Genomic DNA, 21477 nt, shown 5'->3' with positions numbered 1-21477 from the left:
TCCCCGGCGCGCCCTGGGCGGGGGCGCGGGCGCAGCGCCCGGGCAGGCAACTTCCCCTCCTGCCGCCTGTCGGGGAGCGGCATCCGCGCTGCTCCGCCCTGAGCCCTAGAAAAGTTTGGCTCTTTGGGTGCCATCTCCACATCTCAGCGTTTTTGGAGGTGGCTTTCCTCCCTGGCTGGTTAGGGGCCTCCCCGTGGTGCTCTGCAAGGTCACTGGGCCACGCTCCTGGCTCCCCAGGCCCTCAGAAAGGCTGTGGCATTGTTTCTGGGGACGCCCTCCCCCAATCTGCGCCTAGTCAGCGGAGAGGCCCCACCCCCAGAGACTGCACGCTGACCTGCGCCGCCCCAGCTGCCTGCCGGCTCTAGGTGCGCCTGGCCCTCGGAGAGAGTCTTCGCATTGCAGTCCTGGGAGGCTGCCGGGTGGTGCAGTGATCCAAGAGGGCCGGGCTTGGGCACAGAAAAGGCTGCAGCCACATTGACAAGCCCTACCAGCTGGCCTGGGGACTCAGGAGTGTTGATTGGGGCGCTCCCACCTGCAGTACAGCCGCAGCCTTCAGATTTGGGGTTTGCTTGCCCATGGTCCTTGTGGCCGCGCAGGTCTGCCTTCTGTGCAGACTCGTGCCCAGCCGGTTCTGGCCACAGATTGACCGAATGACCAGTGTCAGAAGAGGGCCAGGGAAGTGGGCCTGAGGCATTCGAACCCTGCAGGGCTCCACCGGACTGGGGGGTGGTCTGGGCTTTGAGAGGTGATGCTGCTGATGGCTGTTTTTGTTCTCTATCTATATGCTGAATTAGCCTCCTGTCTTCTTAATGGAGCCCCAACGGCATGTTAGTTAGAGACCCAGCCTGGGAGCAAACAAAGATGGACAGTTGGTATCCACCGGTGGCCCAGAGCTTTGGAAACCCTGTGGGCTTCCCCGCTCTGGCCCTGGAGTCGAAACTGACTTGACAGTGGGCTTGCTGTGTGTTTTGTATTTTCCCTCAAGCCTCTTTCAGAAATGGCCGTTTTGTCTTTTTTAGGAGAACCTGTTTACGGGGCAGTCAAAGATCTATACCTACATGAGCCCCAACAAATGCTCCGGAGTTCGGACCCCGCTTCAGGAAGAGAACTCAGTTGCACATCACGAAGTCAAATGCCAGGAGAAGCCATTAACCGGAATCTTCCGGAAACGAGAAGGTAGGCTACTCCCGTGACCTCTTCTGACCTGACCTCAGGGGGTCATAGCAGAAACCTCGCTTCTCCGCCAGCCCCAAAATGATAACACATGGACGTTATGACATAGAGACCCCGGTGGTGCGGGTTGTTAAAGTGCTGGACTGCTGACCGAAATGTTGCCAGTTCGAATTCACCAGTCATTCCAGAGCACGAAAACGAGGCAGCCTGCTTCTGGAACGATCAACAGCCTTGAAAGCTGTTCCAGCCTGTCCCACAGGATCGCTGTGAGCCACAACCACCGGGACAGGATTTTGGTGGGGTTGACACTTGGGGCTGAATGGTGGGCGGTTCAAGTCCAGCCAGGATACCTTGGGCTTATGTAAGACCTGGTGATCTGCTTAGAAAGCAACCCTCCGGGAGTCTGAGGGGCATCAGTTTCACTCTTAAGCACGTGGGGTCCTTGTGAGGCCCTGCAGACTTAGCATCTGGTGGTTTTCTTACACATGTCTCTGGTTTTTCCTCTTTGAGCCATGCTCAGAAAAACACACGGGGAAAGGGTGACGTGCCCCAGGGTGTGTACTCTCTTGGCCAAGACCTGTAAGCTCCGTTCTCTAGACACGTTGCAAAAGTCAAGGGCCTGCCCCTTGTTAATAAAGAGACTTCCCTGAGCTACAAGTGCACTAACTGAGCGGCGTGTGGCAGAGCCCGTTGACAGCAGCCAGCCGGCCTGAGGTGTGAGCGTGGGGCTGAGCTTCCTTCCCAGGTCAGAGCCAGCCCTACCCCGATTCCCAAGGGCCTTTCTGCTCAAGTGTTCGAGCCGCTTCTCCGAAGCTGCTTTCTCTGACACTGGGATTTGGACTTAAAAATCTCAAACAAGAAAAGGTACAGCTGTTGAAGATTCTGTCTAACCATTGCGATAAAAGTTCAATTGTAAAAAGTTCCTAAAATCCCAGTCGTATTTCTTTTTAAAAAAAAAAATACGTGATTTGGGTGAAGGTTGACAGAACACGTTGGCTTTCCAGCCGGCCCTTCTTACACCATGTGTGACGTTGGTTATAGTCCCCTGCGGTGGAGCAGCACTCTTCCTGCCCTGTTCCTATGTTTCTACTTTCCATTTGTCATCCTTTCCTCCCCCTTTCTGCCTTCTGAGCTTTGTCCCTGGGCAGATGGCCAAGAAGTCCCGCGTTTTGATTTCATGTGGTTGGTTGATCGAAGTGGTGTTCACTGCCTGTTTGTTACTTGGCTAAAAGGTAAGCCATGGGAGTGAGACCAGTTCTAGGCCTGAAGGGTGCCCCAGGGCCACAGCCCCTGGGAGTCCACCCAGTGTCTTATCACACCAGTAAGACTGGCTTCATTCCACCTTTTGCTCCTGTTTGCTCTGGGAGCTGCTACGGCGATTTCCTCCCTTCTTCCCGGAGCAGTCGGCAGTGGTAACCCAGCACCATCGAACTCTGGTCTGAGTCGTGCAGGTCGAAGCTCTCGTAATCTGTTAGTCCTTTGCACAGATTATCTCCACGAGTCTTGGATTTCCCTCTCTCCTTTTTGCTCCAGATGGGGGGAGAATCCTGGGTGCACCTTAGCTGGTCTTCCATCCATGGCTTCCTCTGTGAGGAGGTGACTTCCTACTTCATGATGCTCCCTTCTTAATGACAGCTGGCCTTAAAGAAGCAGTCTCTGGCTGCTGGCAGCTTTGTGAGAGAAAGCTGGGGGGGTCGTAGATTCATTTGGAGAACGTTGTTGTTTGCCAGTGACTCGGATTCGACTCAGCTGCCCCTCCAGCGGGTTTTCAGAGGCAGTTAAATTGCACAGGAAGAGGTTGCCCATCTTCTTTCCACGGGGCAGCTGATAGATTCGAACCACATACCTTTGGATTGGCAGTGCAGCTCCTTCCCACCAGGGCACCACAGGCCCTTTACAGAATCTTTCTGCTATTTACAGAATGATAACGGTGATTGGTTAGCCTGTATTCTGTGAATGATCTGAGAATTAGGGGTGGGGAGCCCTGGACCAGGCAGGAGCTTGATTTCCCCGCAAGGCACAGAATGGTATTTCAGTGAGTCGTCAAAAGATTTGGGTTGGATCCCAGCCCCTGCTCCTTTACGGTAGACAGCAGGAACCTTGGCTCCTGCACTAAGTGAAAGGTTGGCAGTTCAAGTTCACCCCAAGGTGCACTGGTGGAAAGGCTGGGTGATCTGCTTCAGCCGCTGGCAACCCAGCAGAGCTTGGCTCTCCCCTGACACGGGAAGCTTCTGGAAGGAGTCAGCCTCTCCGAAGCAGCAGGTGACTTCAGGTGGGTCAATGATCTTTCCTGAGTCTCTGTTTTCTTACCTGTAAGCTGGGAGAGTAAGGAGTCTAACCTCTGAAGAGCGGTTAGAGCTTAGAATAGGTGACCTCACCTGTTGTAGGTGCCCAGTGGGGAGCTCTGCATCCTGTTCGCCTGTGTACCTGCAACGCGTGGCTCGGCGCCTGGTGGGGAGGGACACTCTGTCACTGCCACTCGGCCGGGTCCCTGTCCTCTTTGGAGCGGGCAGGGTGCTGGTCCTGGAGCCTGGGCAGCTCACACACCTGTCATTTGTCACTGAGTCAGACCTGGGCTCCTCGAGGTTCTGTCTCAGGGCTGTGACCTTTCAGAAGCATGTTCCCAGGCCTGTTCCCTCTGGGTGTTTTTGAACTGACAGCCTTTCCTCTTGTAGTTTGCACCATCCAGGGACATTTGACTCATGGTGTGTCTAAATGCCAAGGGTTGGAATTTAGAGGGACCCTGGTGGCCACATGGTTAAAGCATCTGGCCGATCACCCAAAGGTCAGGAGTTGCAACCTGCCAGCTGCCCCCTGGGAGAAAGACGGAGCAGTTCTGCTGTGTCCTGCAGGGTCACTGTGGGGCGGGTGGCACTGGATCTGACTGTGGGATGGGTGGCAGTGGACTTGACTGTGGGGCGGGTGGCGGTGGAACTGACTGTGGGGCGGGAGGAGGTGGATCTGACTGTGGGGCGGGAGGAGGTGGATCTGACTGTGGGGCGGGAGGAGGTGGAACTGACTGTGGGGCGGGTGGCGGTGGATCTGACTGTGGGGCGGGTGGCGGTGGACTTGACTGGCATAGCCCTTGAGGTCTGAGGGTGCCCTCTGTTCTGTGTTATCCCCTCATCAAGCAGTTCAGCTACTGTAACCATCCCGCCCTCTACAATGTACAGGTCTGTGGTGTTTGGTCTGGGCAGCCATCACCGCTACCTAGCTAAACGTTTTCATCACCCCAGAGGGAGACCCTGTCACACCTCACTCCCTCCTGGCCACTCGCCCAGCTCCCTGCTTCCTGGCCCCCTCAGTGGTGTCAGCCACGTACCCCGTGACATTCTGGGTGTGGCCCTCTGGAGAGAAGCGGCCGGCCAGTTCCAGTGTGTGCCCAGGCCGCGGGATTTCAGTCACTGGGTGTTTGGGTTCCCGCCTCAGGCTGCTGTGAACGGGGTCTGTACAAGGTGGGTGTGGGTTTGTTTACTTCTCTCGGGCACTTAACCCAGTAGCAGAATGTCAGGGGTTCCAGGGCTCCCACGTTCATGCCCTGGTGGTGCAGTGTGTAGAGTATCGGGATATTAACTAGTATCTGTCAGTAAGTCAGAGAGAGAGCGACACACACACAAGCAATCTCCTCGCCTACAGCTGTCCTATTTGTCATAACCCCGTGAAGGGTCTCTGGAACCCGGAGGCAGCAGTGCAGTGCGATTTGACATTAAGGGAACTCTGACTTTTTGAGGGGGGAGCTGAAGGGTCGCTGGAACCCGGAGGCAGCAGTGCGGTGCGATTTGACATTAAGGGAACTCTGGCCTTCCGAGGGGGGAGCTGTGCTGGCCAGCTGTTCACCACAGCAGCCTCACCCTTTCACATGGCCTGTCAGACCTGCTATTTGTTTATTTGTTTCTACAAAGTTAATCTTTTATGTTCATAAATAACGACATACCACCCACATGGAGTGTTTGCAACTGTTCTGTTAGAAATGGTGTTTTAGAGCCAGTCCATAGCAGGGCCTCAACACTGCCTCAGTCCCAGATCCAGAGGGGACAGTGTTTTGCATGCTCACCAGGCCCCCTGTCCAGGAACTCAGCTTCTGCCCAGGATCTGCAGCCCAGTTCCAGGAAGTTCTCCCAGCCAGAGGTGCTCCTGCTCCGAGACTTGCTCTCTAAGACACAGATCCCAAAAGCAAGGGCTCCCAGATGAGAATTGTAGAAGATCTTAGTGTGAGAGAAAAATGTGGAGCAAAACTCAAAATCAGAAAAAAGACCTGATTTACCAGTTGGGCAGAGGCAGGTGGACCCCCTCAAGATGGCCCTAGGGCATCCTCTATGGTTGGACTGAAATCACACTCATGACTCAGGGCTCTGCCAAACAACAGATTGACTGATAAAGTAAAAAACAGCCCCAGGAAGGGCCACATTCCTTAGAATAATCAGCCACCCAGAAGGCAGGAGAGGAGAAATGGAAAAGGGAAGCATCTGGAGGGAATGGGGAGAGTGCTGTTACACTGTGGCAGTTGGTGTTATTGTCACCCAGTGTTGTGTATGAACTATTAACTAGGAAACCATACCGCCCAAACCATAGTAAAAAGTTATTTTAAAGATATAGGTAGGTGTGACTCCCACAGCCACCACAGTGGGCGCTGGGCTCCCCAGGAACTCCCACTTCTCTAGGCCTGAGCAACAGAGAACACAGAATGACGCTGTGTCCCCCTCCCTGCTCTGCAGAGAAGAGAAATGCTGGGAATGCCGTCCGGAGCCCCGTGAAGGCCGAGGGACAGATCCGAGATGCCAGGAGAGGCCCCCTCACCCCTTTTCCAAACCAAAAATCTGAAGCAGCAGAACCTCCAAAAACCCCAACCTCCTCCAGTGATGCTGCCAATGCAGCTGCCACCAAGCCCACCCCGAAGAAGCCCGTCAAGGGCAAGCAGACCCCACGGAAAAAGTAAGTGACCCTCGAGCCGTGCTGACACAGGGAGGGCATCACCAGCCAGGCCGTTGTCGACAGCTTAGCTCCCAAGTTCCAGAGCCTCCCCTCCCAGCACGAGTGGACAGTCTCTGGGATCCCATGGGAGTGGGGGAGCCCTGGCAGCACCATGAATAAACGCATTCAGCAGCTAACCAAGATTAGCGGTTTGAACCCCCCAGCCCCTCTAAAATGATGAGTCAGCCGTGGAAGCCGTGTGGGGCGCTTCTACTCTGTCCTGCCGGTCACTGTGAGTTGTGGAGGACTCAGTGGTTGGAGGGTGGAGCTTCCTGAAGCAATGGAGCCTCCGTGACCAGCAGGCCCCAGTGGACAAAGGTGCTTAGGTGACCTCACCTGCTCCGAGCCTCCTGATAAGGAACGAGCATGGCTGGTGACAGCGGATTTCTGTACTAAAGCCTATGTGCTCTTCTCTCCCCACCCCAGAGCTCAAGGGAAAACGCAACAGAATCGCAAACTCACTGACTTCTACCCCGTCCGAAGGAGCTCCAGGAAGAGCAAAGCTGAGCTGCAGGTACCGCCCTGGGGGCTCACTGTGTGCGTGGTGAGCATGGACACAGCAAATTAGATCCTGCTGAGCAAATTGTGTAGATGGGGCCTCGTGATGTTACCTTTCACACAGTGTGTCCACATCCTTGTTAGTGTCATTCTGCTGGTTCTGTTTTCACTAATCTAGTCTCCCTTCCTCTGCTTTAGAGTATAAGTTTAACTTTCTGACGCCATGTGGTTCGTGGTTTACGGGACCATAGTTTTCACAGGTGCTCATTTGTTTATGAGCTGATCAGTTAACTTGGCTAAACAGTGTCTTCCCGGATTGGCTACAGATCCACATTTAAAGGTTACCTTAGGGTAATCGTTTCAACAGTTCTAATGTTGTTAGTCTGATTAAGTCTCGATTTTCAGGAATTTGAGTTTTGTTCTGCAGTTTCTGCCCTTTCTATTCCAGAGCACCTATTACGCCCCTGGTTAGAGTGGTAGTAGCCAGGCACCATTTGAGTTCTTCCAGTTTCTGGTTAGGTGAGGCTGTGACTGTGTGTAGACTCACATACGTCGTCTTACTGCCAGCTCCTCGAGGAGCAGGGCAGCCCACTGAACACACCTGACGAATGAGATTCAACGTATGCTGCGTCGTCCTGGGTCAGGTTCTTTTGCCTGTCTGACCCTCATTTTCCTCCACAGACGACCGGAGTCATTGTCAGGGCTACTCTGGCACCCTGTTGGGTCACCATGAGCTTGACCAAGGCCCCGGGGAGGGACTTTGTAACCCTCCTTCCTCAGAGGAGGTGGTTTTGTAGCATTGAAGAAGTGGGTGCCGGCATGAGGAAAAGGTTTGAAACACAAGAACCACCACAACGTGACCCAGGCACGAATGTGCTCCAGGGCATGTGGTCAGTGACTCAACGAAAGGTTGCTGTAAACCTTTCATTTGTCAAAAACGCCGTGCCCGGGAAGCACTGTAAAGTGAGGTGTGCCTGCAGGTGCATTCATTAATGCAGGTAGACCCTCGCTTGGCACGTGGACAGCCCCAGTTAGCTCTCTTACCCGCATTGCGTCTCTGTGTTCCCACCCACCTCCTCTCCTCAGGGATAGGGATATGAAGGCAAATGGAGAATGCAGGCAGTAAACCAGCTGCCCTGGGTCCGCCTCCTCTGCTTGTTTGTCTACGGTTGCACAGCGATTCTTTAAAGGCCTGGGGAGCAAGGATGTCAGTTTAAAGACTAAGGTGCATATTTCCAGTTCCTTGTGTGCATCTGAAAGTTGGACAGTGGATAATTGTGGTGTTGGCAGAGCAGCACGCACGTACTGTGGACTGCCAGAAGCAGCCTGCCTTGGCAGAAGTGCAAGGACGGCGCTCCTTAGAGGCAGAGCCCCTCCTCTCACACACTGTGGGCGTGCTGTCAGGAAGGGCCAGTCCTTGGACGAAGATGCATTTGGTTGGCAAGGGAGAGGGTCAGTGAAAGACAGGAAGACTCAACAGTGACGGCAGTGTTGGGTTTTGGCATGGCAGGAGGATGAGGAAGACAGGCGAGGGCCAGGTTCTGAGCTGTCGTTCATGGGGTTCCTTGATTCTTCTGTGTCGCCGGAGGACAGAGTACAACTGTCCATTGGGGTTTCCAAGGCTGCCATCTTTACAGGGCAGACGGCCTCATCCTTCTCCTTTGAAGCTCCTAGGGGTTCAAACCTCCCACCTTTCCGTGTAGCTGCTCAGCTCTTAACCACCTGTGCCACCCGGCTGCTAGGCATATTTGTCGGTTTCAGTGGCATGTGTGACGTCTAATCAGAACCGGCTCACACCTTAGCTCACCCTCCAGCAGGTTTTCAGAGACTGCACATTGCACGGGAGGAGATGGCCCATCTTTCTCCCCTGGAACAGCTGGTGGATTCAAACTGTGAACCTTTGGACTGGCAGCACAGCACAGCTCCTTACTCCATAGAGCACGAGAGCTCCCATTTCGACTGTAGGCGCTTGGTGTTTGATGCAAAGGCTCCCGCTGCACTCCCACGCAGGGACTTCTGCTGACTGCCTCCCCCACCGAAAGGTGGGGGGACTCGTGCTTTGCAATCCTGAGCATTCCAACCGTGTGTCGATGCAGGGGTCTGGGAGTCAGTCTTTTAATTAATGAAGGTCCTTCCCCGGCCCCACTGTGCCTCCCGGCAAGGAGGAACCTGGGCTTTATTTATTTGCTGCAGAGGCTCTGTCTGTGGGCCAAGAACAAGCTGTTGGAAAACGCTTGCCTGCAGCAGGAGGTGGCACTGCAGAAGGGCGAGGCCAGGGCTTGGCCGCAGGGCCCCCCCCAGCCTCCTCCAGCCTGCGTGGGTGTCCTGGGCTTGGAGAGCCACCCCGTGGGGTCCAGGGCCCTGTGCAGCCGAGTTCACCTTTTGAGTAGAAAGTAAGGGGCTTGTCCTTCTGCAAGACAAGTACTGGGGGGAGGGGTGTCCCCGGTGCCTGTGCTCTGTCTCAGGGCCTCCCCTCTGCGTCTGAACTGGCTGAGTGGATCGATGACGGGCTGCTGGGTGGCCGAGGGGGTGGTCAAGTGCAAGCACTGCTGGGCAGGGGACAGGTGGTTAGATGAGGTATTGGTCACAAGGGGACAGTTGGCCAGATGAGGAGTGTTTTGCCATTAGCGACCTGTTGGTTAGACGAGAAGGGACTATTGATCGTGAGGGGGACTATTGGTCAGATGAAGGACCGTCAGCGAGGAGGGGATTGGTGGTCGCGCTCAGGGTGGTTACGCGGGTGAGGGATTGGTGGTCAGATGAGGGAACCTGGGCGGCGAGGGGTTTTTGAAGAGAGCTGTGATAAGGGCGTTGGTCCAGGGTTGGTGTGGGCCGTAGGGGAGATGACTGGTGGTGAGGAGGGTGGTCAGGTGGTCAGCTGCCTGGGTTGGTGTGGGCCGTGAGGGGGCGGTTGTTGGTCAGACGTGAGGGGTTTCAGTCCGATGAGGGAGTTACTAATCGTTCGAGGGCTTGTTGGTCAGTCAAGGGCGCTGTTACCAGATGAAGGGGGTTAATCAGAGCTCGTGGGGAGGACTGGTCAGAGCAAAGAAAGGGTGATCAGTCAGCAGTGAGGACTGGTCAGAGCGGACACGGGGGAAATCGGTCAGGTGGTGAGCTGGCTGGAGCCGGTCATGGCAGCCAGGCAGCTGTTGGTCAGGGTGTGGATTCTGCTGACGGCCACACTGCAGCCAGAGGGCGGGACGGCTGGGCTTCGTTAGAGTGAGCTCAGTGCTGACATGTCTGTCCTTCTGGGTTGCCAGGAGCTGGGCCTGGGCTGGGTGCCAGGGTGGGCAGGGCCCATGAGATGGGTGTGGGCAGCCAGGGAGGAAACTGGAATAAAAAGCTGTACAGGCACCCCTTGTGAAGACGGGGTCCAGGGCCAGAGGGCTGGAGCAGGCCGCAGACTTCCACCCCGGGTGGGACCTGGGGAGATGCCCTGGGCCCCCTGGAGCTTTGCTGTCCGCCAGAGCCCCTGAGGGAAGTCCAAGTCCTTGGCCTGGCCCTGGGGCTCACCCCTCCTCCAATGGCAGGCCCACTCTCACCCCCAAGTCCTCTGCCAGCCCTCCTGCTTCTCCCACCACGCTGCACACACAGAGTTAGACACCCTGTTTGTACACTTCAAACTGTCCAGCCGCTGAAGTTCTGTTTCCTGTGTGTGCCATGAGCCTTCTATGTGCAGTGAAGCCTTAGATGTGGAAAGTACAAGGTCTTTTTGTGAGTTGTGTGTTGCTGTTCCAAGATGTCACAGTGTCCTGGACACTGTTGGGGGCCCGGAGTGTCCACTGCAAACAAAATCAGGACTCCCAACCCCCAGACCTCGCAGATGCTGCGGGTTCCAGAACAGACCAGAGTCAATCGATTCGCACACCTCCCTGAGTTTCCTGGTGCAGATGAAACTACGCTGACGTCAGACTGAAGTCTCTGGGTGAAACACTCTGAAGTATCTCAAGAGTGCGCAGAATGGAAGAGGAGGCACTGAACGAGCACGTCATTGGGAAGCTGACGCCTGTCAGCCCGCCCGCTTCAGGGCTGATGGAGACCTTCGTTCAGATTGTTTGAAGAATGCAGTCCCTGAAGCACGGTCGCGTAAGGTCTCCCTGTACCTTCTTAGCAGGGCTGATTAGCACCAAAGGGTGACCAAGCAGAAGATAAGGGCACACACCTCACTGTTCTAAGAAACGGCTGACCCGGCTGAGTGGCCAGGCTGAGGCCGCCTGGAGACAGTAGTTAGGGCAGATCTCTCCAAAGAGGTGGCCTTTGAGCAAAGAGGTGGGGAGCCATGTCGGGGGGCTGGAGGAAGAGCATGGGGACTCCAGGACAGGCCTGAGGCAGAGCCTGGCAGCTTGCAGACCTGGCCTGCGAGCCCCTGTATTATGTCAGGATGAGGGTGCAGATCACGGTGGAAGGGGAGGCCTCAGCCCACGGAGCCCCTGTGGCCGCCCTTGGGTGTGTGGATTTTGAAATATTCCAGAACAGTTAGCCTGTCTTGGACAGGCACACCTCCGAGCTACCGGTTCGATTCCAGACACTGTGATGAAGCAAAGGTCACAGTAAACTGAGTCACGCAGAGTGTGTGGTGTCTTAGCGTAGAAAAGTTGGGTCTGCACCTGCTGTGGCCTGTGATGCGTCCCTGGTGGCAGGTAACGTGCAGGGCTGTTAACCTAAAGGTCACCGGTCTGGACCCACCAGCTGCTCTTCAGGACAAAGAGGGGCGCCCTCCTCCCGGAAAGATTCTCCACCTTGGAACCCCGGCTGACAGCTGCCAGGGTACGGAAACGAAGCAGTGCACACATACAACTCGTACACGGAATGTGTATCAGGAAAGAAGCATGAAATACTGGGGGGGGAGGAAGAGTTTGAAATCTCTCAAGAATGACCACTGTATGATAGAGTAACCAGAAAAGAGAGCGCACTGCAGGACATCGGAACTCGAGGTAGTCAGCGCACAGCTGCCACGAATCATAGCCTGGGTAAACCACAGTGACTGAGGTACAGTGAACCAGGGTGGGCCTGTACGTGGCTTTCACAGAGACCCTCAGCCAGCTCCCTTTCTCAGTGAAGATTCCATGGCTGCCATGGTAACTAGGGACCCAGCACCTTCCTGTCTGGTAAACGTGGAAATGACGCAGTCACCGTACAGCTTTCAGAGATTCGTGGGAACAGACCCAGGGCGAGGCAGACCCGGGGAGAGCCGGAGGGCCAGCAAGACGGTGGCTGCAGCTCTGTCCAGCCAGAGCAGGGCTGACCAGTGGCAGAGGGTCAGGAAGCTGCATGGTGTGCTCAGTGCTGCCCCTGCAGAGTCCGTGAGCCCGGCGTGGGGGCCTGGCCTTGCCCACCTCTCTGTCCCCAGCACCTGTCTCAGTTTGGCTTATCGCGGGTGTCCAGAGATAGACCCCGTGGCTGGGGAAATCCGAGGGGCCGCAGGCTGGCTCTGTGCTGGTGTCCCGGTGGTCATCATGGACCGAGGCTGCCGGTTTGCTGGATGTTGGCGCAGGCTTCTCTCTACTGGTCATCAGTTGATGTTTGTGTGTCCTTTGCATTGGCTGTAATCTTTATATCTTTCTAGGATTTGGATGCCAGGCGTAGTATTTGTCACAGTGCCTCTTGATTGGTTCAAATGCCAGGTTTTCGGCCACCAATCACAGGCGTTTCCGTCTGCCTTGCTCCATCTCTTTTTGCTCCCTCATATCCTGTCCATCTGACCGAGCAGCACAAGTGGGTCCGGAGTCAGGGATGGAGGGAGTGAAGGGGACCGGGGTCGCCCCCTCCTCCCTGGGCCTCCCTGCAGGGCTGAGGCCTTTCCGTGGCGGTAACCTCCTAGAGGTTACCTAGGTCTCCTACACAGAGCCATCCATAGTGGCTGGCCTCTTGGGGCAACATAGGCCCCCATCTGTGGGGAGTGGACTCTCGTCATCCTGGCCAATGGAGCGCTCAGATTCCTGATTTTCAGATGTCAGCAATCTAAATGCTTTCAAAACCCTCTGTGAGACAAGTAAGGGCCTTTCCTGGCGCAGTGGTTAAAGCACTCAACTGCTAAATTGAAAGGTGGGTAGTTCAAACCCACCAGCTGCTCGGAGGAGAAGGGTGGAAAATAGACTTTCTGCTTCTGATTAAGCCTTTGAAACCCCTGGGGAGTCGCGTTCTGTCCTGCAGGGTCCCTCTGGGTATAAGTCAGCTAACTCCAGCACAGGGGGTTGGGTTTCCTGATGGGGCAGACAGAGCAGAGCATGTATACCCATGAGCCAGGGTCTGCCCTGGGCATCACCGTGTCCCTCTGGTCCTCTTGGTACCCTGCTGACGGACTGTCCATCAAGTGGGACCTTGGGGAATCAGTGTCATGGAGGCCACCTGTGATCCACACCATGCCATGTGGGTCCCTCACTGGATCTAGACCCTTTTTTTTTAATTATTATTAAATTTTATTCGTTTTAGTGAACATTTACAGAGATTTTGGGTTTTCATTATTCATTGTTGCACTGTTTTCTCTACCCTCCTCCCCAGTTTGTTCTTCTCCCCCCCCCCGAATGTCTGTTTTAATTGTCCAATTGCCACAGTGCTTGTCGAAGCCAGTTCTGATTAATCTCCTTTGTCAGTGTGTCCTTTGCCATTCCCTGTCTCTCCTCCCTGAGAGAGACTTCACCCTGATTCATAAGGAAAAGGGGATGGCATATTCTCTTAGCTACTTCCTGCTGAAAAGGGACGCTGTAGGTTTCAGGGTGAAGATCTTCTCTCACTACTCTAAAGGGCCCCTTTGGCAGTAGGAAACACATAGACTGTTATGGAGATTGATTGTGGAATTTAGATTCACTGTTATCAGTTGTGCTTAGCCATACATGTTCATATCCTTGAAGATGTATCATGGAAGTGTTGCAGCCTAGAAGACACAAATTTAACTAAGAAGTTAAAAGTACATGAGTCAAAAATTAAAAAGCAATAATATTCCGAGTAGAGGTTCTAATAGTGGCACAAATCAAGTTACAGAGGGAAGGTGGTTCTTACAATAAAAGGCCTATAGACTAGCACTTTGTCTGTTATAGTGTAGAGGTTAGGAACCACAAGATGTAGAGGCTCAGCTATGTCATTTATGGTTCTTAAGTCCTGGAGCAAATTCCATCTACCACTGGGTTGTTTTACAACTCGGAAGTTCGAATGCAAGGTAGAGGTAAAGTAAGGAACTGCTTATGTGGTTTTCCATCCATTCCAGCAACTAAGAAATAGAAGAGTTGGGACCTCAGAAGGCTTTTAGGACCAATTAGTAGGCTCTGTGTCCAGAAGAAAATGAATATACTTACCAGTAATGTTAATGCTCACCCACAACTCTTCTGGGAGGGTCTAAATCGTTGAAGCGGGATCTAGACCCTTGATCCAGGAGGCCACTTCCCCAGCACGAGCCCAGGAGAGACGCTGACACCCCTTTTTTCTCCCCAGTCTGAAGAGCGGAAAAGAATCGATGAGCTGATTGAAAGCGGGAAGGAGGAAGGAATGAAGGTAAGGAGCCACACACACCCCTCACTCCAGGCCAAGGCCACAAGCCCGCGGCCGCTCGGGTTCAGGAGCGGAGCCCGGAGCCATGTGCAGCCAGCATCCACTTTAACCTTCAGCAGCCACCAACTGGTTAGCCTTGGCCAGCCCGTCAGCGGGCCTTAAACTAAAACAGAGATTAAAGAAACATAAACAGGCTTCGTTTGTGAGGTGCTAACTTGGTGAAAAATTTTTTTAAAAAATGGTAAAGTTCTTTGGAGATATTTAACGTTTCTTTCCAGACCGCCCCAGTGAAGCAAGTGTGGTGATGAAGTGAGACAGGGATTTTCTGTTTGTTTTCTGGTGGAAAACACACAGACGTTATACGGACACTCATCTGAAAAGTTCGAGAATTGCCAGAACGTGACCCAGGGACACACAGTGAGCGCATGGTGCTGGGAAAAAATGGTGCCTACAGGCTTGCTTGAAGAAGGGTTGCCCCAATCCTTCAGCTTGTAAATAAAGAAAGGAAAGTGCAGTAAAACAGGGTCTGGACAAATAACATGAAATGTCCCTGTTTCAAACCATTTTTAAAAAGCAAAGTCTAGAGCTCTGGTGGCAAGAAACTGCACGGCAATCCCAGAGGTGTGCACTTCACATCCACCAGATGCTCTGCTGAAGAAGGAGGGACAATCTCCTCCTGTACCAGTCAGATCTGATTTGACAGTACATGCACAAAAAAATAATAAAAATAAACATTTTTAAAAAGCATATTCTGATGGTATTATGTGCATTCAGACCTGTTGCTAAAGTCACCTAGACCTAGTTCCAGAAGCTTCTGACTCCCCCAGCGGAAACCCTGTAAGCATCGCTCAGCTCCCATCCCCAGCCAGCTCCTGACAAGCACCGGGCGACTTTCCTTCTGTAGATTTGCCACCTCTGGACTTCTCACCTGAACAGAATCATTACCATATGTGGCCTTTTGTGCCTGGGAAGTGTTTGAAAGGAGATGCTGTTACATTTTTTCCTCTAAATTATGTTTGCCTTGGCAATGGCAGCCCCCAGAAGTTGACTTTTCACTTGGAGCACTTAAGACATGTTTGGGAAGCATGAGCGAGATGCAGCCCACGTCTGAATCGAGTCCTGCGCATGGTGGCCCTCAGGTGTCCAAGGCTGTAAGTCCTTACAGGAGGGGACTGTCCATCTTTCCCCGGCCTTTCTGTGGGCAGCACAACACAGTACAGCACCACCAGAGCTTCATGGGAGGCTCAGAAGAGGAGGAGAATTCTCCTCTGTGCTGGCCCACATGCACCTGGATTAGGATCACCAGCCACTATCCTGGGGACCCAGTCATCAACCCTCCAACTCCAAACATAGGGCCTTCCTGTCGATATAACAAAGACTCAACTTCCAAGTCGAGGCCTGATATTATAGTGTGGACTGCTAAGGAAAAGGTCAGCAGTTCAGATCTCTGCATTGTTCCCTGTGTGTCCCCAAGAAGTCAAATAAACCAAAATATTAATTATAGGAATACTTTGGAGATACCGCTGGTTCACTTCCATACCAGGCCAGAAAAATGGACTTTTTGACAAGCTAACGCTGAGAACACATTGTTTATTTGCCGCTGTATATAAAAGTTATGTTTGGGGAGCTCTGGTGGCCTAGTGGCAAGCAATTACCTCTTGTACCAGTCAGATCTGATTTGACGGTACACACACAAAAAATATTAAATTTTTAGGGGAGCTCTGGTGGCCTAGTGGCAAGGAGCTGCAACTACAATCCCAAAGGTTCATGGTTCGAATCCACCAGATGCTCTGCAAGGGAAGGAGGGACAGTCTCCTCCTGTACCAGTCAGATCTGATTTGACGGTACACGCACACAATTAAAAAAAAAATAAATTTTTTAAAACTCAAGACTTGGGGGGGAAAAAAGTTATGTTTACATTCTACTGTTGTCTCTAAAGGAGGTCTGGTGGCATAGTGATAAGGAATTGTGCTGCCAGCATAAAGGTATGGGGTTCAAATCCACCAGCTTCTCCCCAGGAGAAAGGTGGACAGTCTCCTCCTGTGTGATTTACAGCCTCTGAAAACCCGCTGGAGAGTCAGCTATGAGTCGCTTTCGACTCAATAGTACACAACAACAACATAGTCAGAGGAACCCTGGTGGCATAGTGGATGACATGTTAGACTGCTAACTAGAAGGCATGTGGTTCAAATCCACCCATTGCTGCACGGGAGAAAGATGGGCCATCTCCTCTCATGAACCTGCGGCCTCGGAAACCGGGTGGAGAGTCGCAGGGAGTCCGAGTCGACTCGACTACCCGGGGGTGGGTTTGTTATTAAGTTTATTAAGGCTGTACACTGAGAAAGTGTGAAATACGATGAGAATGACCAAGTCTGGGCCCAGAGACAGCAAGTGAGCAGGTGCGACTGGCAAAAACAGCACCAGCAGTTTGTCCACGGCAAGATTGCCACGGGCTGTCAGTTTGTAAGAAAGGCCCTACACGGGAGCTCTGGTGGCAAGGAGCTGCACTGCAATCCCATAGGTACACGGTTGGAATCCACCAGATGCTCTCCTGGAGAAGGAGGGACAATCTCCTCCTGTACCAGTCAGAACCAATTTGACAGTACACGCACAAAAATATAATAAAATTAAAAAATATAAAGAATAAAAAAAGGCCATAAAGTGAAGCTCAATGCAAGACATGTGCCTGTACGTGGATTTGAGACTCCACTGCTCCTCTGTTTCATGTCACCTCATACAGGTGACCGCCCTCAGAACCCTCAGTCTCTCCATCTGTGGAATGGGTCAGCACTAGCCGGGCCCCCCCTCGAAGCTCCCGCTCAGGCACTGCTTTGTAGAATGGCACGGGGGCACATTTTAGGGTGCTAGAAAGCATCCCAAAGCCATGCCCGTGAGGCTGGGTGTACAGCTGCATCCACAGACTCTGGTCCACCCAGCTGCCCCTCTAGAGTGAGCGAACCATGTCAAAGAAAGCGAGGCAAACCCTGGGCACCAGGCAATGTGCCAGGCGGCGTCCACTGCTGCTCTGACCGCCCGTTCTCCTCCTTTCCCCGCAGATTGACCTCATCGATGGCAAAGGCCGGGGCGTGATCGCCACGAAGCAGTTCTCGCGGGGCGAGTTCGTGGTGGAGTACCACGGGGACCTCATAGAGATCACCGACGCCAGGAAGCGGGAGGCACTGTACGCACAAGACCCCTCCACGGGCTGCTACATGTACTACTTCCAGTATCTGAGCAAAACCTACTGGTAAGCCCACCGCCAGCGCCTCAGGGCATCCCTGCTAACAGCAGTGCGCGCTTAGCTGCTCACGACAAGCTTGGCGGTTCAAGGCCACTCGTGGCTCTGTGGGAGAGTGAGGAGGCACTCTGCTCCCGTAAAGATTTACAGGCTTAAAAACCAAACAGGGCGGTTCGACACAGTCCCCGCCCGCAGTGTCGCTTCAGCTCAGAATCATCTCCACAGCAGTGGGTTTGGGGTTTTTCTGAAGCAGAAAAGGGAACTCGGGAGCCCTACCGTTTCAAGAAACAAGAAGAGCTTAGTTACCCGAGGAAGGAGCGGACTTTGGGCCAGCTCGGGGGGTTGCCAGTCTTTTTTCTGAAGCTCTTCCATTCTTAATACCCGGGCCTGGAGCTGCCCTGGACAGCCTCTCATTTGACAAGAGAAGCTTCAGGGTCCTCTGCTCACCTGCAAACTCAGGAACCCACCTGCCATTCCTCTCTGCCCCCAGAGGAGCTGGTTTTCCATTTGGTTCTTTATTAGCAAAACTCTAACGTTGCCTTGGAGACCCTGGGAGGCACAGGCAGTCATCACGCACAGCTGCTAACCGCAGAGGTTGGTAGTTCGGGTCCCCCCAGTGATGCCCTAGGAGGAAGCACTGGAGATGTGCTTGTGAAAAGCCAGCTGTTGAAATCCCCGTGTTGCACGGTCTCCTCTGGCACACGTGGGGCCACCTCGTGGCAGTGTTGACCTGATTGCAACAGGCTGGTTTTGGTGGTTGCTTTTTTAAAAAAAAAAAATTTAAAAAATCAGAAATCTCTCTCTCATGCTACTATATGCCAGCACCACCAAAAGTGGGTGGCTTTAACAAATTTATTCTTGTAAAGTTTAAGAGGCTAGATAGCCAAGTTCAGAGCATCAGCCCCAGGGGAAGGCGTTCTCTCTGTGTTGGCTCCGGGGTGGGCCCTTGACCCCTTCGGCCAGGAGTCTTTTGGACATTTCCACGTGCTCTGAGTCTTGGGGGTTCTCGGTACAGGGACCCTCTCAGCCCAAAGGTCCTGCTGTCTGGGCTTGTACTGAGGTCCTTCCCTCCTTTTGTCTCTTGTAAGATAAAGATGGTGTTGGCCACACCCCAGAGAAACTCCTCTCAGATGAGACTGGTCTACCTACCAGGAGACTAAGGTGCGCCTGATACAGGCATGGTCTTTGCAATCACTTGCTATGCGTCAGAGAGCTGGACAATGACTAGGGAGGATAGAAGGAGAACTGATGCCTTTGCGCTGTGGTGCTGGAGAAGAGTATTGAATATATCATGGACTGCCAAGAAAACAAACAGGTTTGTCCTAGAGAGGGTGAAACTGGCTGCTCCTTGGAGGCAAGGATTCTGAAGCTTCGTCTGACATACTTTGGACATGTTGCAAGGGAGGACAGGTCCTTAGAGAAGGGCGTCATGCTTGGGAGGGTGGAGGGGACAGTGCAGGAGAGGAAGACCCTTGAGAAGGTGGATTGATTCAGTGACTGGGGTAATGGGGTAGGTGTGTCGGAGATGGTGAGACTGGCACTGAATAGGGCAGAGTTTAAGGCTGTTGTACATAGGGTCACCAAGTTGCAGGCGACTTGACGGCACATAACAACCACCACCACCAGGTCCTGGCGGATCAGCCACCCTGACACACCATTCAAACCATGATACAAATCCTGTTCTAAACACCCTGTCTGGAGCCCCCTCAGGGCTTACAGAAATATCTTTTTTAGAATCACACTCCTCTCCGAGACATGAGGTTCTCATTCAGCATCTGCTTGGTCTGGAGACATGTTGGGACGGGTGCCTCTCTTCCTCGTAGTTCTTTGTGACTTTTAAAACTCTTTGTTGTGCTTGGAGTAAGTTTTAACAGCACAATTAACAGTTAACTTTTCCACTCCATTTTACGGCATCAGATACCATCCCAATAGGGAGCTCCGGTGACGTGATAGTAAGGAGTTGGACCGGCAGCCTAGTGGTTCATATCCACCAGCCGCTGCATGGGAGGGGGATGAGCAGTCTCCTCCTGGGCGATGTCCAGCCTCTGAAAACCTGCTGGAGGGTCAGCTATGAGTTCCGACTAGATGAAACTCAGCAACAGCCACAATCGAGTAGCACTTGACCCGTTTCCTCCCTGTGATCCTCCCTTCCACTCATCCTTTCCTAACCCCTCCTTGCCTTCTGAGCCTCCCCCCTGGTGTGAGCGTTCCCCTTACAAGGTGAAAGTTGATTTGGGCCCTCCTCTTCCTCCTGCAGCGTGGACGCCACACGGGAGACGAACCGCCTGGGGAGGCTCATCAACCACAGCAAGTGTGGGAACTGCCAGACCAAACTGCACGACATCGACGGCGTGCCTCACCTCATCCTCATCGCTTCCCGCGACATCGCGGCCGGGGAGGAGCTGCTGTACGACTATGGGGACCGGAGCAAGGCCTCCATCGAGGCCTACCCCTGGCTGAAGCATTAGCCCTGCGGCCCCCTCGCCGGACAGCGTGCCCCCAAAGGGAATCGCGTTTTCTTTTTTTTTCTTTCCCTTTTTCTTTTTCTCCTTTTTGTTTTTACAACACTTCAAAATCTTAGTGGATGACTTCAGATGTTTTTTAAAAGAAAAAGTATATTAAGATGCCTTTTCACTGTAGTATTTAAATATATCTGTTACAGGTTTCCAAGATGGGCTTGAACAGATGGCCTTATATTACCAAAACTTTTATATCCGACTTGTTTTTTGTACCTTTTTTGCATACAAGCCGAACGTTTGTGCTTCCCGCGCCCACGGGGTCCGAGACCCCGACGCAGGTTTTACAAGGAGAGAGGCAAGCACGGACGAGGGAGCCGGGCAGGTCTCCTGCCTCCGACCGAAGAGCCAGGACTTTCTTCCTCTGCACCCGCTCCCCGACGTCCGAGGACAGGTGGACACAGGAAGACGCTGCCACCCCCACCCCCCCCACGACAGCCCAGTCGGGATGTCGCCAAGCTCTTGTTTCCCCAGCGCCTGTCTGCAGACACGCGTTGAAGTGTATGAATATTTTTTAAAAGAGGTCTCGCAGTAAGCTAGTCTTCCCCTCTGCTTTCCTGAAAGCTTACTGACCCCGCGGCCCACGGAGCCGGGCCAGCAGGGACTCTTCTTCCAAAGGCTGCCGCTTTTCTTGGCACCTCGAAGCATCAGGGCAGGTAATCAGACCCAACGTGGGCACGGGTGGGGGGGCTGGTGCTGTCCGCTCCCCCACCCCGGCCAGGGCAGGTTTCTGGGAACTGGGTTAACTCTTTATAGAAATGTGAACACTGAATTTTATTTTAAAAAGAAAAAAAATTTAAAAAGATAAAAAATGAAAAAAACCACAGAAAACAACTTAAATGTACATAGGTCTTGAAATGAGTGGAAGTTGAAATGTTTTGCCTTTTTCTCTTTGTTTTTTTCTTCCTTTTTTTGGTTTATGGGTTTGCTTTGTGTGGGCAGGGGAGATAGTATGAGATGGTACTCTGTTCTAATCAAATTCTCAAGTTTTGTAGTGGGACCAGAAGTTACTTACCCAACAATCTCCCTTCCCTTTCCCCCTCCCCAACCCCAGCCACACTCCCCCGACCTGATCCAGCCTGGGGTGACGCCCCAGGTCTGCTGTCCAGGCTTTTCTGTAGGTCAGGGGCTTCCTACGAAGAAGCAGCCAGGAGCTGACCTGTGAGCCTACAAACCTGGAGATGGGGCCCTCCCACCACCACCACCAGCCTCAGAGGCCTGGCCACAGGTGTGCCGGGCACCAGGCAGTGCCCCCTGGCCCAGGTGAGGGCCTCAGCTAGGCTGTCACAACAGGAACATCAAGGGGCCTCCTATTCCTTCCCCTAACTCGTTCTCGTTCTCTCACTGAGTTGACCTTCAGTCCAGGGGCCCTGGGGTTCCCCCCACCAGCTCTGGTCCCAGGTAAATGTGAATGGAGACAGGTATGCCAGCCTGTCCTCATCCTTGACTCCCCAACCCCACCCCCAGGCCTCACGACGGTGCTAACTTAGAAAGTCTTCCCCCCAACCCCCGTCGTCCCGTCCCCCCCATCCCCCCCAGCGGTCAGCGGATCAGGGTCCCACAGCAGCAAGGAACCGGGAGATGAGTTGTCTGGGT

The 21477-nt window shown here is 53.4% G+C and overlaps 1 protein-coding gene across 1 annotated transcript; it reads left to right on the top strand.

The window, feature by feature from the left end:
- The first annotated feature begins 575 nt into the window (after positions 1 to 575).
- Positions 576 to 19833, top strand: SETD8 (SET domain containing (lysine methyltransferase) 8). The gene is made up of 7 exons (XM_006894693.1): positions 576 to 659; positions 1020 to 1176; positions 5889 to 6105; positions 6571 to 6658; positions 14071 to 14130; positions 17184 to 17374; positions 19623 to 19833. The coding sequence occupies exons 1-7, from the start codon at positions 576 to 578 to the stop codon at positions 19831 to 19833; spliced, it is 1008 nt and encodes a 335-aa protein (XP_006894755.1).
- Positions 19834 to 21477: the final 1644 nt, after the last annotated feature.

Source organism: Elephantulus edwardii, unplaced genomic scaffold, assembly GCF_000299155.1.
Source record: "Elephantulus edwardii isolate Elephantulus edwardi_28Jun2011 unplaced genomic scaffold, EleEdw1.0 scaffold00148, whole genome shotgun sequence".
Taxonomy (NCBI): Eukaryota; Metazoa; Chordata; class Mammalia; order Macroscelidea; family Macroscelididae; genus Elephantulus; species Elephantulus edwardii.
This window is presented reverse-complemented; position numbering and strand designations above follow the sequence as displayed.

Excerpts from the sequence above, each read along its gene's own strand:
- SETD8 (XM_006894693.1), top strand. The coding sequence starts at position 576 with ATGGTCCTTGTGGCCGCGCAGGTCTGCCTTCTGTGCAGACTCGTGCCC. Across the intron at positions 1,177-5,888 it reads AATCTTCCGGAAACGAGAAG|AGAAGAGAAATGCTGGGAAT; the intron begins GTAGGCTACTCC and ends CCTGCTCTGCAG. Across the intron at positions 14,131-17,183 it reads GGAAGGAGGAAGGAATGAAG|ATTGACCTCATCGATGGCAA; the intron begins GTAAGGAGCCAC and ends CTTTCCCCGCAG.